General features: G+C 41.6%; 1 protein-coding gene across 1 annotated transcript in view; it reads right to left on the minus strand.

Annotated features, from left to right (window-relative positions):
* Positions 1-7: 7 nt before the first annotated feature.
* The window catches only part of LOC103811551 (fibroblast growth factor receptor 2-like), a gene marked incomplete at its 3' end in the record, with an annotated part of 50,703 nt that continues 32,395 nt past the window's right edge, over positions 8-18,315 (minus strand). The window contains exons 6-8 of the mRNA XM_009084535.1: positions 17,769-17,892; positions 622-812; positions 8-133 (exon numbers count right to left, since the gene is read on the minus strand). Of these exons, the coding sequence (XP_009082783.1) occupies positions 8-133; positions 622-812; positions 17,769-17,892 (441 nt within the window). The remainder of the gene's footprint in view (positions 134-621; positions 813-17,768; positions 17,893-18,315) is intronic.

An 18,315-nucleotide genomic window follows, 5' to 3' on the forward strand; every position in this document is an offset into this window, starting at 1 on the left:
GAAGCACCTGGGCAGGTACATCAGCTGCATGGAACAAGAAGGTATAGAACTGGCTGCCAGCACACCAAGTTTTGGCAATGCAATCCAGGTTGGAAAACTCTGGAGTTTCCTTGGTCAGGCTTGCTCCAAATGCCTGTTGGCAGGAATGACACTACTGATACGCCAGTAAAAAACAGACATCTCTGCAGGCTCAGCATCCAGACAACCCAATCCAGCCAACAAGCTTTTGGCAGCAGATGCCACATTACTTTGAAATAAAAAAGCTGAAGAAACATGAAAGACATGGAGTAGATTGTCCCAGGTATGTTTTGGATGCTTTCAACCCATACATAAATGTCAATGATGTTCTTTAAGAGGGTTTTCAGTTCTTTCTGAATAAGTCATGCCTGAAACGTTCAGAGAGGAAGGACTTTTTAAGGAAGCAAAAAAAGCAAAACAGTGTCTATAAGCTGCACAATTAGCATTTAAACAATCAAATGTTTATCTAACTCATTATTTCATTTGTAACATAAACACTTCCATTTTCAAAAGAAGTTCACGTCCCAAAGTTCTTGGATTTACATCAAATAAACGCAATGTTTAAAGAAGGCATCATCATCGCTGGCATCTGTAAAGCCTCACCTTTAAAACCTGAAGATATGGCAGGCCATCTGGTCCATATTTACTGCCATTCTTCTCTACATGTTTTATCCACTGAATGTGGGGTTGAGCATCGCTGTAGACTTTGCAGACAAACTCGACGTCCCCTCCGACGACAGCAGAGGCATTTGCTGGGAGACCAGCCTGGAGGATGGGCCGGTGTGGGGATCGCTCTGCTCAGGCAGGGAGAGAGAGAGAGAGAGAAAGAGAGAGAGAGGGAGAGAGAAATAAAGATGCATAAATAAGCAGGGCTGCCAAGAAAACTGTAAGTGAACTCGAGCCAAAAAGCCCTGTAAGCCTGTTGGCTGACTCCTCCGAAATAACACGGCAGCCAAAACGTATAACAAAAACTGCAGTTCAAAGGAGATGACTTGAGCACTACACTTGTAATTTAAAGAATAGCCATTTGGGAGGGAGGGGAGAAACTGTGTTTTAGAACTTTATGCAGTTTTCATAGTTCAACACAGCAACAATTCAGTAAAATATCTCCTTTTTTTTTTAGCTCTTGCAATAAGTACCTGTGAGTTCTAAACCACTATGGTTTGACTAAACCTCTCCAAATTAAAAAGAAATATTATTGACTACTTTTAAGAAGTGATTAATGTGTTGAAATAAACCAAAGGGAATTTCTCAAAACTAGCAACAGAAGGCTCAACACTGAAACTCCTAGTGCAGGACATACATGCAGGGCAGCTTGATGTCCTAGAACACCCTGACCAGTACCACCACCATCACTGCTCTCTGCTTTACAGACACAGCAGCAGAAACACTAGTACGTTCTTATTCTGAGCAAAACACAGGGAAATACAGAGTTCTCCAGAAAACTGCAGTGTATTTAATGTCAACCAATAGAGCTTTTAATCTATGCACTTGCATAAGCATATCAAATATTTTCGACCAACTTCACATCATCAAATACACCAAGTGCACCCTGAATCATCTGGATGCCCAGAGCACCACTGCAGCCCGTGTTCCCAGCCTAATTCTGTGGATGTGATAGATACAGTCTTTGGGGAAAGCACTGATGGGATCTTTGCCCTCAGCTGGCACTGAGGCAAATTCCCATCACCCTCACTAAGCCTGATCTAACAGCCACCTATGATTTCCAGGTGGTGGGAAGGGCCATCCCCAACCTCCAGGGACACCAACAGACTTTCTCTGCTGGGCAAGGCAAGTGGGCAAAGCACAAAAACTTTCTCTTAGATAACGTTTGCATGAAAAGTCCTCAAAGTGACAGCTCTGCTTAATAAAAACTTTCTCTTAGATAACGTTCGCATGAGAAGTCCTCAAAGTGACAGCTCTGCTTAGCTAACTGTTTTATTATGCAGTGAGCAGGAGGCACAATGCCACCCACCCCAGAAAACCTTTGGACAGGTGTAGTTTTATCAGCCTCGCTGCAAACTCATGACCTTCTTCATGCAAACTTGATTCTGCCCATTTCTGGTCATAAGAATGCAAAGTTAATACTGACCTATATATATTTTTAACCTCTCAAGGAGAGCAGCTGAGGCTATGGGGGGCCCTTATCACCCTCTATCACTACCTGAAAGGAGACTGTAGCCAGCTAACAACAGACAGGATAAAAGGAAACAGCCTCAGGTTGTGCCAGGGATGGTTTAGATTGGATATTAGGGAAAATATCCTCAGCAAAAGGGTTCTCAAGTGTTTGAACAGGCTGCCCAGGGCAGCAGTGGAGTCCCCATCCCTGAAGGGATTTAAGTTGTGTAGATGTGACACTTAGGGACATGGTTTAGTGGTGTCTTTGGTAGTACTGTGTTGGACTCATTGATCTTGAGGGCTTTTCCAATCTAAAGGAATTGAATTAGAAGTGAAATGCTCACTGCCCATCCCCAGTCTCAGCTCTCTGTTTTCCCCTGCTCCAGGAATTCTTTCGAAGATAAGTGAAAAACAGCAGACCTAAATATTTATTTTTAGAGGCTGTATAACTGTAAAAGCTTTGACGTTCCGAGCCAAATCGACTGAATTTCAAATCAAGCGTTCCTTCTTAAACATACTAGTTTCCAATAAATTGTTTCACAAGCAAACATTGTGAGTATAATAGCAAATAATGATGCCCATTGAACAATGGGATCTTTTATACAGTCCAATATATTTGGCATGTAGCAAACATCTACTGGGAATTTATTCACTGAGGCTATGCTGGCAGCAAACTACAAAGCAGCAGTCTTATTTTACTTGTGGCAAAAGTGCATTTGTGTTGCAGTTACTAAATTATTCCATGGCTATGCATGTCATTTTCAAAGATCTAGGAACAGTTTCATATTTTTTAACTTGTAAATTATGGTAGAGCATATAAATTATTATTTTACAGTTCTGGAGAGAACTTTTAGTTTCTCACCTTATACTAAATAAGCTCTAATTCCATCTCCCTCATTCCTTCATTTGGGTACAAAAACAGCAAGCAAAAATCTCTCTTTAATAGAAACCTTACACCATCTTCCAAAACTTATTACAGCTGCCTTCGGTATAAAATGAAACCTTAGAGAATGTTATTTAAAATGTTTTTTAGAAGTCAGTAGGCCTCATGTTTCATTTCTCCACATCAGGGTTTGATTTCCTTTGTGACCTTATTCTCTGCCCTTAAACAAACCAGAGAATGAGGCCTGAAACATCTTGGAAAAGTTCCTACTATGCCAGCATCAACACAAGAAATGTGTTTAGTTTATCCTGATAGCCATCAATGATTTAATCTGTTATTGATGACTGTCAAACATTTCCTCTACCAAAAGCGAAGAGGCAAAGCAAAGAAGTAAAAGCAGAGCTCTTACATTCTTAGTCCCAAATTCCTTTTAAAAAATATTAAAGTGTGTGCACATGTATAGCTGTATATGTATAGCCATTTGTGAAATTTCTTCTCTAAGGGTAAAGGTGTTAAAAATAAACTTTGGTTGCCCTCCAACACATGAAGCAATGATTAGTGTTTGACAAGTCCCCCACTTCAGCAGGGGGAAGTATTCCTGTGCCCACACAGGCAAACAGCACAGAACACAAATTCAGCAGGGCTTCATGACAAACCAGGAGTCCAAGGACCACAAGAAACACACTCAGTACTGGGGAAAATAACTGTAAAGAAACTTCCAACTGATTAAAAATGATCAAGTTTAATTTTGTGCAGTGTGATGTTATCCTGTCTTTCTTATTTCTCTGCAAAGCCACACACATCTAAGGATTCTGTTAAGCACAGGTACTGTCAAGGCCATATTCATAAATCTCACATCACTATTTAGCATTTAAAATACAAGCTGTGCATTTGTAAGCAGATATCATCACTCAAACAACTGGCTACACTAATATTAGATGGAAACAGTGTGTTCTTTATCACTAACAACTAGCAAAGGAGTCAAAGCTGCCTTTAAAAAAAGTCTTAAAGGTTGGTGAAACTAATTTTAGCATTTGCTAAAAATCAGGATCATCACTAAACTATAGTGACCACACACATCTCTAGTTATTTAACTCAAACAGTATTTTCATACAGAACAAGTGGGTGACCAATCTCATAGCTCTGTAGCTCTCATGATTTTAATACTCCCCTTGCTGATATCGAATTCAAGAAGAACCTCAAGAAATAAATCTTTTGCTTCCTGACCACTGAAATTTCAGTGTTCCAGACTCACTATTAACACATGTGACAAAGCCAAGTCAACAGCATATGCTGTAATTCAGGAAATCACCCCAACATGCTTAATGCTGGATCCCACCTTAAGAGACAAACACCAGCTTCTTTTCTCTCACTTGCAGTTTAGATACAAAACCAACACCATCCCTAGTTGAGGAACCAGTTATCTACAGAAGACAGAATGATAATGATTGTTCACATGAGCAATATCATATTCAAGGCTACAAGCACCTAAATTTTACACCACCATAAAAGTGCTCAGGGCTTGAGCATTTCTGCTCGCAAATCTGTAGACAAACAGCCTCACTATCTGAAGAGACAACTGACAAGAGAGACCTTGCCCAAAGGCTTAGAAGGCTGTCATTTAGCCTGTTAATGTTGAAACTTCACAATACCTTCCTCCAAGAGATAAAACTACAAAGAATCCAGGAAAGCTGGAAAACTCCAGGTTTCCAAAAAACAGGCACAATGGATGGAGCGGCCAAGGAAGTTCCAAGCCCTGCAGGACACCCAGAGGTGGTAGGAGCCTGTCTAGCCACAGATGATAGAAGTAAAAGTGACTGGAAATAACTACTGGAGCCTACTCAGTTCATAAGGAGTCCTAAGAATTGGATCTAAGAAATCTAAGTCCCTGAACAGATGATTCCTACAAAAGGGCCTCATCTCTCTCTCATCCTTGACTTTATTTCCTCTCAGCTGCAGCCAACACAGAGGGGAAATCAGAGAGGAGAGGAGTAGGAAAGTCATGATGCAAACTTATGAGGTGAAGATGCTGGGGTATGGAAGTGGGTAACAGGGGACAAACCCAAGATTTCACAGCCAAAAGAGATCAGAAGACATGATCCCACCACTCTGGTCCTAGCACGGGATGGAACAACTGCAGGAAGAGAGGCTGCTCGCCAAGCACGCTGGCAGAGGGAAGATGTAGGGCAGGATTTGCTGCTGCCAGAGGCAGAAGTAGAGTGTATTGTGACTGAAAGAGTGGCTCTGCTGCGACTGGAGTGCCTTGGCAAGGAGAGGAGACAATAACCCCGGAAGGAGTGAGCTCCGGGACCCTCACGAGGCCAAGTCTCCTTAGCAACCTGGCTGTGCCAGGGGCTGAGAAGAGCTCTGGTAATTGTCTATCCAAGCCTCCTTGTCACCCTAGCACAGACAGTTCAGGACCTTTCACAGGAGCTAAAAGCCAGAATCAAAGCCCATTGAAATTAGAGGGAAAACTCACATGGAATTCAATGGGCTTTGCATAAGGCATCCGATTCATTTCCAAAAAAAAATGAAAACTACTCTTATTTTCTCCTTTTGAATGTGCTTGTTTCCTCTCCTTGCAAATGTGTGATTCAAGTGAGGGCTAGGAAAATAAAAGCTGATTAGCAAATGCAGGACCAAGCATGAGTTCTGTAGACAACAGAGAGATACTCAATTAGGGTGGGAGAGAGGGAGGAAAAAAAGTTATCTAATTCTTTTCCACAGTTTTTAACTAGACACATTTATCAGTGTCTTCAATACCAGTTTTGAAATGGTACTGACTCTTAAGGAGTCATCTTGACAGCTGCCACTGAGAAGCTACAGAGGGATCCCTCAAACGATTCCTCTAAGAGCACCAGTAGCTGTTTTGGATCAATAGCCCCTGGAAGAGGTTCTGTGTTTTCAGTCACCACTGAATAAAACATGAAGTGGTTCCAGCTGTCTCTCTATTAACTGAAAACACAGACCTGCCATGCCCTCTTCTTCACTTGCCCTGGTCAGCACAGCACCTTCAGCTCTAGTTGCTTATTTTGCCTGGATCCAAGCTCAGGGACTACTCAGCAGCAGTCTGGACCTCTCAGGTGTATCTCCATCTTTCCACAGGGCTAGTGCACCCTGCACCCCCTCAAAGCTGAAATATCATTTCTTCTCAGAAGTGGCACTAAATGACCATTTCAGTCACAGTTTGAAGGAATAACTCTCTCTACCTACACAGACCACTCTGTCTCTGTGCTCCATGTTTGGCATCCCTGTTGAGACTGTACACATACTTACTTCTGGCTCTGATGAAGATTTTGGTGGTGTAGATACCTACTACTGGGTGAGAGCATTTGCGAAAGCCATGGGGCCTGACACAGGATATCAGCCCTTGATCACTACCTATCTGGGAAAAACATGAACCATTAAAGAAAGATTAAAAGCTTATCAATCCCTCACCATTCAGTGAGTGAAGACCTTCAAGTTTCTATCCTGTGACAGGTGACAGCAATGGAACCAGTTTGCAAGGAAAAACACAAGGATCACTGTCTTTCATGAAAGATCACACCTACACAAGCTGCAAATCAGTTCACAGGCACTCAGAGACTGGATTAATTACTGCTCTCTGAATTAGAGTGCTTTTTCTGAACAGAGTTCCAGGAGCAACTCCAGCATAAGGAATTGCAACTCAGGTTTCCCTATAAATCCAGCATTATCCAAGTTCATACAAAGGACCCAATTTGAAACTATACTTGCACTCCATACCCTAGGTGGAGTGGTGTAGGCGTGCTCTAACCAAACAGATGTCAGCCTCCACAGGAATTTCCTCCTTTAAGGTAGCTCTCCACACACAGGCCAAACCAAACCTTCACTTCCTCTCCCCAGCACAAAGCAATTGCTTATGGGGCCTTGTGCTCTATGAAATGCTGGAAGCAAAACACTCCTAACTCCACCATTTGCTCTGTGGCATGGAGAAATAAGCTTAAGTCCTGGCTGCTCTTTCAAAAGATCAGAAATAACCAAGCAGGTGTAGGCAAAACACCTCTACTAATTAATGTCATACGCTAATATATACGTGAGCCAGGAGCTGAGCAGCTCCTACCAGCTGCACGTCAGTTTGGGTTTCTTTCTGCATAACATGAAGCACTGCATGTTGTTTATGGCCAATTCAGAAGTGCTGCTGAACTGTCATGTTCTATTTATATGTACATACATACACACCTCTCAAATCATCACTTCCTACATGATTTATACACATCAAGGCAGCGTCCACAGCAAGTTAGGGACAAAGCTCTCTTAATAAATTCTGCAGAATCAGAAGATGCTTTAAGGCTAGAAGGGATAACAAATCACTGCCATTAAATATGAGTTAAAGACCATCCCTGGCAAGAACACTTGACAAAGAACAGGAGCCTCTCGGGCAAACTAGCAGAATAGCTCATGGATCAGACCAGCATTACCAGTTCTGATGATATCACACCTTACAAATTTTGGCATTCTTTACCAATAGGCATTAGGCAACAAATGTTCATGTTACTCAGTGTTCCAGTACAGCAGGAGACTCCATGTATAGCATTTCCTACTGGCCCAATGCTACTTAAGAAGTCACCTTGGTGGCCAAGAGCTCAAAGGGGTATCACTGCAGCTGGAGCTCCTGGCCCTCACAAGTGACCCTGGCACAGGGATCTGCTCATGGGAGTGAGGGGCCAACCTCCATAACCACTTTCTAAACTCCCTTTGTCCTCAAATTTAGAAGCCTTTTATATAAACTTGAGGCATTGCTTTCTGCTGCTGCGTCACACGCTCCATCATTGCTAACAACTGGGCCCCAACATCCAGCTCTGCTCTGGTTTGTAGACTGTACCAGCAGTCAGCATGGTGTGAGACAGCAGGGAACCAGACTCCATGTATCCCCTGCTGTCACTGAATACTTTTTCATGAAATTAAACATTTTCACACTGACCTTTAAAGAATTTGAATGCTAAAGAGTAAAATATTGTCCCATACATCAGAAGCATACTCATCTGCTACCCATAACAAAGCCTCTGCCATCCCATCCAACCTCCTTGTGACAACCAAGCCCTCCTACTCAGCAAGGCCAGTGCCTTTTAAAAATCTTTACAGGATTTAATCAGGTGTATTCAAACTCTTTGTCCTTGGCTTCACCACCTTCACCTCCAATTTGAAGTAATGGCACTGTTTCTCAAGCAGGCAAAGCTCCTGCTGATGTTATCCCATCTGTCTCCTTGGATAGCTTTACAGCATAGCTTCAGCTTGCTGTCCTATGTGCACTTTAGCTAAAAATCCATCTTTGCACAACACCTTTACAGCAGAAGTACATCTGCACACCTCTTTCTCATATGGCAGCAAGCAGCGGAAAAGAGAGCAAGCAAGATTGACTTATTTGGCTTGACACAAAGCCCATTGATACCAGTGAAAACAGTAGGAAAAAAAATCACAATCAGAACTAGTTAAAAGCTATCCTTTCAAAGCACATGTATATTTGAGGGTTAAAAGAGACAAGAACATCCAGCAAGCCTGGGGCTAAGGCAGGCAACATGAATGTTCTTGTTTTAAAACACGAAATTATCAACAGGATTTTAAGACCAGTTTGTCCTTAAAGCAAAGCCCTATTGTCAGGCTGACACAGCGTGGGGTTCATCAGCCCCACGGAGCAGAAAAAGTTATAGCAGGAAGAGTTGTACAACACTAATCTTGAAGCTCCCTTGCACAGTGCATGCATAAGCAAAAACTTCACACATGTCTGAACAAAGGGAAGAGAGGCCTTATTTTAGTGTGAAAAAAATCATGGGAAACAGAACAATGAGGAGCTAAAATTTTCATTGAAATTCTTTTTAGTGTACCCTAGAAGAAAAAGGCTACAAGAGAATATGAAAAACAGCTTGTGACTTCTTACAGACAAGTGGTAAAATTTTATTGTTCTGGCTGTTTCCAGAGACTGCATTAATTTTTACACACAGAGATATCATCCTTTGTACTGTGCACAGCTCCCAGCACTCAGCTGCTGTACAATAACCAGAGACAATGCTGGGTCCAGCATCACTGGACTAGGTTCTCCAGTAGGCTCTGCCAAAGGTTTACTGTATGCCTGGCAAACAGCATCTCTCCCACAGGGATGATGTCCTCTCCCAGCTGCACTGGGTTTAACCCACCAGTGCACCCAGTGATGCCATAAAGCACACAGGGGGAGTTATTATTTTGGCTGTTATTGTGACCCAACTGCATATTTTTCATCCTCCAAATTTCCTTTCCTGAAAACAGCTCTGCCTTTAAAGTAAAATGGAAAAGATTATGCAAAGCTTTAAAAGCCCTCTTATATTTCTACACTTTCCCCCCTTTTCTTACACAGCACACTTGCTCTATTGAGCAATGCAGGTGTGAAATTATTGGAAGGACTACAGAATTCACCCTTCCCCAGCTCCCTGCCAGACATGGCCAACCAGCAGCTGACTGACCATACCTGGTGCACAGGCTCTCAGGGCAGAAGAGAAACTTCAGTGCCCAGAGTTTCAATGCTCTGTGCTGGACCATCCTGGCTCAGCTTCAAGACAGATCTTGACTGTCAGATCTCACTCAACCTTTGGGCTTGCCTTCTCTGGAGAGAGATATCCCTCCATCAGCATCACACTCACTTCTGCAACACACAATCCCTAACCTGTTCTAAACATTGGACCAGATGCTGAAGAAGACTACTCTTGAGATGACCCTGATTAAACACATTTGCCATCGTATTTCCAATAATTTGGGTAAACCCAGGTGAAGTTCACAAGATGCAACAGCATTCACAGCAATCACTTAAGACAGGTCATGCTTGGACACAAACTTCATGCTCCAAAACCAGAAAGTTTATCTGTTAACTTTTTACAGTCCCTGAGCATTCTTCTTGCCCTAGTTCTGGCTGGTGTGGAGTTAATTTTCTTCCTAGTAGCTGGTACAGTGCCGTGTTTGGATTTAGGATGAGAATAACACTGATAACACACTGATGGTTTAGTTGCTGCTGAGCAATGCTGACACTAAGTCAAGGACTTGTCAGCTTCTCATGCTGCCTTGCCAACATAGAGTCTAGGGAGACACAAGACACTGGGAGGGGGCACAGCCAGGACAGCTGACCCCAACTGTCCAGAGATATTCCAGACCATGTGGTGTCATGCTGAGTATATGAACTGGAGGGAAAGCTGCCTTGGGGCCACTGCTCAGGAACTGGCTGAGCATTGGTCTGTTAGTGGTGAGCAACTCTTTTTCTGTTGCATCATTTGTCTTTCTTGGGTTTTATTTCTCTCCTTGTTATTTTCCTTTTCATTATTGACATTATATTTGAATTACTAAACTGTTCTTTTCTCAACCCATGAGTTATCAAACTTTTACCCTTCTGATTCTCTCCCCCATGGCACGGAGTTAGTTGCCAGTTGGAGTTAACCCATGACACTTCTACACCTCCATTTTCCTGCCTTTCAGCATAGGCTCTGAACAGACAGCTTCAAGATCCAAAGACAGGAGCACCATTACCAGCCTCTGGCTGAGCAGCAGGTGCCAGAGCTGCCTCCTAAGAAAATGTCACTGAAGAGTATCAGAAGTAGGGAAGCAATTTGTTGGAATACTCATTCAAATTTAGACATAAGTATGTTCACAGATAGTCTAGATAGTGCATTAGATCATATAAAAGGAAATGTACATTTGAAACCAACTGCTGCAATTAAATTATGCTGCTCAGTAATGCATATAATCCAATCAAATAGCAGAAACAAAACTGCAGATATAAACACTAATGCATTGATATCTACTTGTAAATGCAGAATACATGGACAACTGATGCTTTGATCACCTAATTTGTGATGGTGATTTAAAAAATCCCTAAAAGGATATAGAATTTTCCAACCACTACCCTGTCACGTTGAGTTCTTCCCTCAGCTCAAGTTCTGACAGGATTAGTGTTTTACTTTCATGAAAGGTCAGAAGTTTGAACAGATTCATGCTACATTTTATAGAGAAATCTGAAAAAATAAACTCAATATTTCATATTTACAGAGCAGTTCAATATTCTGAAGTGCTTAACAGACTATGAATTTTAGTATGCCTTTTTATGTTTAAATGGAACAACTGCTGTTGAAGCTGCACCATGGGAAGAGTAGCAAACCAAAGATGACCTCATGGCTTAAAATCCTCAAAAACTCTAAATCACAGCCACCTCTGGTTTTCAGGCCATACAGTGGTTTACAGAGCAGTGAGAGGAGAGGATAGCAACACAAAGGTTCTGTTGGGTTTTCATCAGCCACAGAATTTGACGTTTTACTGATTTGTCCATACTTCCATTTCCATCCACGTGTCCCTCTGCTATATCTATTTAATCCCAGTTTAATCCCCAAGACCAGCAATGCGGTGGTCTCAGGATCAGTGTTACCCACCACAGGCCATCCTGCAGTCATAGGTTTGTCCCACCTTTGCATTTCCTCCCATGCTTGGGGACAACTAGAAGAAATGCAGGCAAAAACTCTTCATTAATAAGACAGATATGATTAAAAACCTTCTATATCTGCCTTTAATATGGTCCATTCAACCAATCTGTATCACAGGTCATTTATAACTTTTCTAAATTTGTGATAAGTTTTATGCCTTTTTTTATTTTTAAGAGGACATAACTTGACCAATTTACTACCAATTACACTGCCATTTTTTCACTATAAAATGGCTAGAAAAGCCTGGATCAGGTCAAAAAGCCCCTCTTATTAGGCACAGACATGGCTCTCAGCATTTGCCAATTGCACACTAACAAGGCAACAGTCTTGTTTGCATCTTCAGATAACTCCTGCAAATTCCTACTTGCATTTCCACAAGTAGGATACTGCACAAATTAGAAAGCATGATTAAAAATTATAATAACAGAGTTGAAACAATATCCTGCTCATCACTCATCAAAAGGAAGAGAAATACCTGCCTTGGGGCTGTAATAAGACAGAAAGTGGGACAGGGAGACCAATCCTCCCCCAGCAGACTCTGCAGGAAGCATTCCAAACATGACAAATTCACTGTTCACCCAGCAGATGAAGTAATGACACTAGTATTTGTCCATAAAATGTAATTTAGCCAGAGTACTCCAATGAAATCAGAAGCTTTAATGCTATAAAACCAGGGGGTTGGAATATTTTTACCTTATTAAGAAAGGGGGGGGGGGAACCATAAGCTTTCCTTTCCCCTTAGCTGAACCATCACACTGTGGGCTTTGTTTTCAGGAGCAAACCACACAGCCTCCAGCACCAAACAATTTGCGTAATTCCTTCTCCGATGCACACACCTTGCCAAAAGCCTAGTGCCAGGTGTAAAGTCCACACTTGGGCTTATCAGCACATTAAATAAAATCATCTTCCCTCGAAGCCTAACCAAATACCTGAGGGCAAGCACCAGGCTGGATTCCTTCATGCTTTCTGTCTCTGTCTCATCATGCCCCATGCCGCAAGCACTGGGCTGAAGACATCAAGCCAAAGCTTGTCCATGTAGAGAGCCAGTCAACAACTACAAGCACATCTGCCAGAAATGCAAGTTTAGGCTTGGTTGTAATACCTACGCTTAACTCCTGCCAGACATTAGTGATGCAACATCCAAGGCATGTTGGTGTCAGTTCCTTTTTTTTTTGTATGTAACCTGAAGCCTAAAAACAATTCTTTGGAAATTAAAGAGCGAACTATGGTTAAGTTAAACTAATCCTGAACTGTATTTCAACAAAACAAACCTCAGCAAAAAGCAGACAATAATACATATGTTTTTATGAATTTGGGAATGACAAAATGGAAACATGTCTTTGAAAGAAAATATATATGTGCTCACGCCGTGTTCACAGCTAGAGACTGAGAGCACATGAAAATCCAAAAATAAAACTTGACTAGAAACAAAGGCAAAAGTTTCTCCTTCTGGCTAAACTAAGGGAAACATAAACAGTGAAGTACCAACAGCAAAATGTCGATTCCATTTTAATCAGATTTTTAACAGCATGCTATAAAAAAAAGAAAAAAAGAATAAAATTCGTCCTGAAGCCCTCTAAAACCTCCAAGAGTTTGGCATAAAAGTGTTTCTCTGCACAGCCATCAGTAAAATCACTCAAACATGAGATTTCTGAGGCACAGGCTTTAAACTCAGAGTCATTTAAAATGCTTTCTGGATGAGAAGTTATTCTCACACTGGTTTTATATGAAAATACGAATTGCCGTTAAGGGACAACTGCATGGTACTCTGCCACCCCTGGAGCTCACTCCTCAGTCACAAGAGCCAAAGGCATGGTTATTAGACAAATTAGAAACTGGCCAAAGTACAGCTAAACTGCCTGCAGAAGGACTTCTGAAAAAATGTGTTTGTGACATGTTGTGTTCATTCATATAGCAAACAGCAGAGTTGTCTTATCCATCCTTGGAAGATGTGTCATGCTATAGCAGCTGCTTATAAAACCTGCTAAATGAGGTAACGAGGTAAACTTCATCTGAAACCAAACCATCTTTTGTCTCCCTGGATGAAGACATTAAATAGGGCAGAAATGGCTACCTGAGCTAGCACTGTTCAAAGCTTAACCTTTTTTTTTTCTTTTGTCGTTAAAATACAAATTCAATTAGTTACTCCATGCTCAAACAGAACTACTGCTGCTGAAATTGTACTCCAGCGATAATTGCAATCCAAGAGTGATCTAATTATATACAAGTCTCAGTGGCTGCATTCCCACGTTGCTTCCTACAACCCGGATTCACTACAATACAACTCACAAGTGAAAACCACATCGTTTTCATTCATTCTCCCTTAAGACTGCACAACTTTATATATATGTTTCAGGAGAATGGAGTTAGTCTATTAGTAAGCTTACTATAAAAGAGCAAGTTTCTACCCACTGTTACATACAAAGGAAGAGAAAGGCACTTCAGCTGCATGTAAAAAAACAGCTGATGGGCTAAACTATACAAGGGAAAGAACATTCTTTTAATTAAGGTACTGGATTAGGATTCAAAGACCAGCTTTATTTTTTGGCTCTGTCACCAGCTTCCTGTGTGACCCAGGGCAAGAAATTTCATCACTCCACAGCTTGGGTTTCCATCTCTGAAATGGACAGTGACATTTCCTTCTCCTGGCCTCACCATGTTTCGGGTGTAAGCAATTACTGTGTGCTGGCACATTGCCTTGGACAATAAGCATCCAATATTAATTGAAGTCTCTGGGTAGTACTCCAATAAAAAGCTAAGATCCACTCACCTCCCTTCACAGCATCCTACCAGAGTTTGGTATCACCACCATTTTCCACTACTGCAATCTTACCACATCTGAGGCCCTGAGCAAAGCCCTGCAAAGAGCCTCCTTAAATCCCTGCTTGGAAATGGAGGAAGAGGAAGGAAAAGGCCATTGACTGGGGTATCCCAAACATTTAAAGAATAACTTTGTCCAACACAGAACATCCTGGCCAACTTGAATGGGCAATTCCCTGCTAACACTGTGCACAAGGATCCTGAGCAACTGAGAGGCTGCCAATGACTTGCTGCTTTTTCTTCTGTATTTCCTACTCCCATTGGAGGGAAAAAAAAAAAACAGTGCAAGGGTTTTGCCAGGTTTGTAAATTTGAACGAGACCATCTGAGCTGACTCTTTTAAGAGGTCTTGCAAGTAATTACAAGGCAAAAATGAGAATACTTCACACCTACATTCTGACTGAAAACTTCTCAGCCCTGCTGGCTCCAAGCTTTTTAATTGTCAAAAGAGTTCAAGGTTTGGAAAGTTATTGGCATATTCCTAACTAGTATTGTGTCACTATTTGGCACGATTTTTGCTGGGATACCTCCCAACTCTGTGACATAATCAGAGGGTTCTCTACATTACACCATATAGTCAGATGCTCATGTTAGTGTAATATGTTACCATGTTTAATACCATTTGCTATTACTTACACTTAATCAGCTCTGGAACCAGTTAAACCATATAGGAAAAGTAATTTCAGAGGCTTTCAACTGACAAGTTTTCTACACAGCACTTGACCTAAAATTACGACCTGAAGTTTGTAAGATACAGCCTACATAGGCAATTGCCTCTAAACAAACATTCATAACTCTCCACAACCCTGTGGGAACTGAAAGTTCATATGAAAACAGAAAAAAAAATAAGCATAAAACTAACTCTGTAGAACTGTCTCAACTAGAAAAACTGTCAGAGTTTCCCCTTCTGGCCAGACTTAATTTACTGCTTCAGCAATTTTATGCTCCACAATTACTGCAAGCTTTCAGCCACTCAGAAATGCCTGAGCTCTCAAACATCAATCCCCCTTCAGGTGAAAGTCCCAATGTGGTATCTCTCGAGAGACTCACACTAAACTCAGCCCAGGTATCTTAGGGTGTGCATTCCCCTAATTCCCCTACATAGGTTTTCAAAGTAAACTAATAATTATACCCCTGAACTCATCAAATTAACTGAAAAAAGGTAGTAAAACAATTACATACACAGGACTCCAAAATGCAGGTTGTGACTTGAAAAAGTCATTTTTGGACCTCTAGTTTCACATCTCACAGGACCTGAGCATCAGAAAATATTGAATATTCACCCAGGGAAAGTCAGGGCTCCTCTGGGTGGCATCAGCTGGGTACCAGCACCCCAAATCAACATTCACTTTTGAAAAACCTCATTATTTACTTTTCTGCCTCTCTATAGGAAAGGACTAGACATTTAAATAAATGACATAATCCTTACTACCATTCCATTCATTCATGCAGGTCACTATAATTTACTGCCAGGAAAAATAAACTTCTGCAAAATATTCCTCAATGTAAGACATTGAAAAGGCTCAAAGGGGGAGAGGAGGTGAGAGGGTTTCTGACAAATATTTGCTCAAGTGACTGCATCATCCATGAACACATTGGCTAGAAAAAAAAATGGGTGAAGAAATTTATGGTCCACATGAAACATGCCAGACTAGGATGGGAAAAGGAACAGGAGGCAGAGAAGGGGAAATTTTAACTAGTTTCATTTCAGTAAGGAAGGGCTTTGAGTCAAGCCTAGTCCCTGGCAAGCACATATGAGCAGCCTGTGCCCCTAGGTGAGGTGGCCAGCAGAGAACCACATCATGCAGAACACAACTTACTACCCTCTCCAGCAGCCACTGCTACTGCACCCTCCATAAACTTTGTTTGAACAAGTGTTCAAACAAAAATGGCTTTGCTAGTCGCTTGGTTCACCTCAACCATACCCATAGCCCACTCTACCAAGGATGAAAAAAATACTGCCAAGGCTATGAAAATCCTCACTGCTTCCAGTGTCAATCACCTAAACCCAAGCATTGGTGAGCTGGGTGTTTCACAGGCTGACTCTGAAGACTAAAATACTTGAGGGCTGGTGGTAAGGCTCTGGCCTGATGGCAACCCCCTCACAAAATGACCTTATTCCTCCTTTGCTCCATGTAGGCTAGCTCTCCTTGGCAGTTGCACAGGGAATCTTTTCCTTTCTTGCTGCTTGAGAAGTTGGCACTTGTTTTCTTTTGGATTTGGGCATTTCTGCAGATTTAAGTGGTCTCAGGCAAAACAAGACACTACTTTTAGAGACCATCCAAAACAACGTGAGGGATGAATTTTTACTCATGTAAAACCAATCAATAACTAGGAAAATGAAAACTTTGTCACTGTTTTAGTCATATAAACCAAAACTCACAGTAAGATTTTCCACAGAGAATCTATGGAGTCAGGCTGTCACAGTCACAGCCAAAAATAACTTGTGATAACCAAAGTAATTTTTGCTTTCAATATTGATTGATCAAAAGTTCTAATCACAGAGCTTGTGTTGCTCAAATCACTTCACAAAGCTGGAGAGAGCAAAGCCCATTCAAGACATACTTCAAAACCCCAAAGGTTCTACCAGCAGATCCTATTCCAACAGCCGCACTGATTACTTTTGGACAGCGATGCCTTCAGAGTCAATAAAATTGCTCACACCCATCCAGGCTAATCAGAGGTGCACAGAAATGGTTCCTGAGGTTTCAAGCCCAAATTTAGCTAAGCATTTAATAAATATCTGTAAGCCTTATTAACGTCAACAGGATTTGGGTTATTAATAAGTGAACATTATTAAGCATGTGTTTAATGGTCCTGCTCTACTTAAGAATTCACACAGCTGTTCAGAATTTGTCCTCAGGTAAAACACTTCTTCACCACTTTTTATCATCTCTGTTTCAGGGACTGCTCAGAGCCCACACAACAGGCTACAGCTGAATCTCTGTCAGGCTGCTGTGAATGCAAAGTACCTTTCCTGAAGCTCCAGATCTGCTCTAGCTTCACCAAAGTCAATATCTAGCTCTCCATTAAAAATTAATAAACAATTTCAGTTATAATAACAGCAATCTAAAGGAGCAGTTGACAGTTTTCAGAACTGCAATTATAAAAATTTGTGTTAGTACAATTGTACAAGTAATAATTAAATCCTAATACCAATGATTAAAATTGCATCAGCATTTATTTGGTCATCATGGTAAACTTGCAGGTGTATCACAGCAACAAGAACTTGCTTGCACACATGGATATTACACCTTCACCTTTGCCAAGGCATGGGTAGATTAGTCCTACAGACACGAGTGAGGCAGATTAATACATAAAGCTATGTAGCAATTGGCTCTGTAGTGAAATCTTACTTTAGAGTACTCTGAAATCATCTCCAAAATGAATGTGAAGGGTATCAGCTAAGTTCAAAGCATTTTTATAGAGAAATTCATTAATTCAAAACATCATCTTGCACGTGACAGTTTGACTTACCAACCACGTCGAGATGGTAGGTGTGATTGATGGATCCATACTGGTTTTCCACTATGCATGTGTAGTTTCCTTTGTCTGATGGGACCACACTTTCCATGATGAGACTCCAGTGCTGGTTGCGGACCTGGGGATGGAACCAGAGAGGCTGAGACCTTCACCCCCTCCAAAACAACGGTTCCCTCAATAGTTAACCTTGTGTAATCCATGTTTAAAAGCCTCTTCTGTGCTCATTTGACAGCTCTGGATGCTGCAACTATTTATGCCCGATCCAGTCCAGCAAAGCTGCAGCAGTGGAAGATTTGACACATTCTGCTCTAAGTTTACCTGGTCCCTGCTCTGAGCACTACAGACGTCAGTGCACGCTCAGTCCTACCAGGCTGACAAGGATGGCACAGATTAGTTACCAGACTTTACCTTTCAATCCACTCTGAAATGAATTCACACCCTCAGGATATTTCCCATCTGTCTCCAAACAATCATCTGATAATAACTACCCACCAGCAATTAGGGATGGATATGATCCCCTAACAACTAACCCTCCATCTTT

This window comes from Acanthisitta chloris, unplaced genomic scaffold (assembly GCF_000695815.1).
Source record: "Acanthisitta chloris isolate BGI_N310 unplaced genomic scaffold, ASM69581v1 scaffold26411, whole genome shotgun sequence".
Classification (NCBI taxonomy): domain Eukaryota; kingdom Metazoa; phylum Chordata; class Aves; order Passeriformes; family Acanthisittidae; genus Acanthisitta; species Acanthisitta chloris.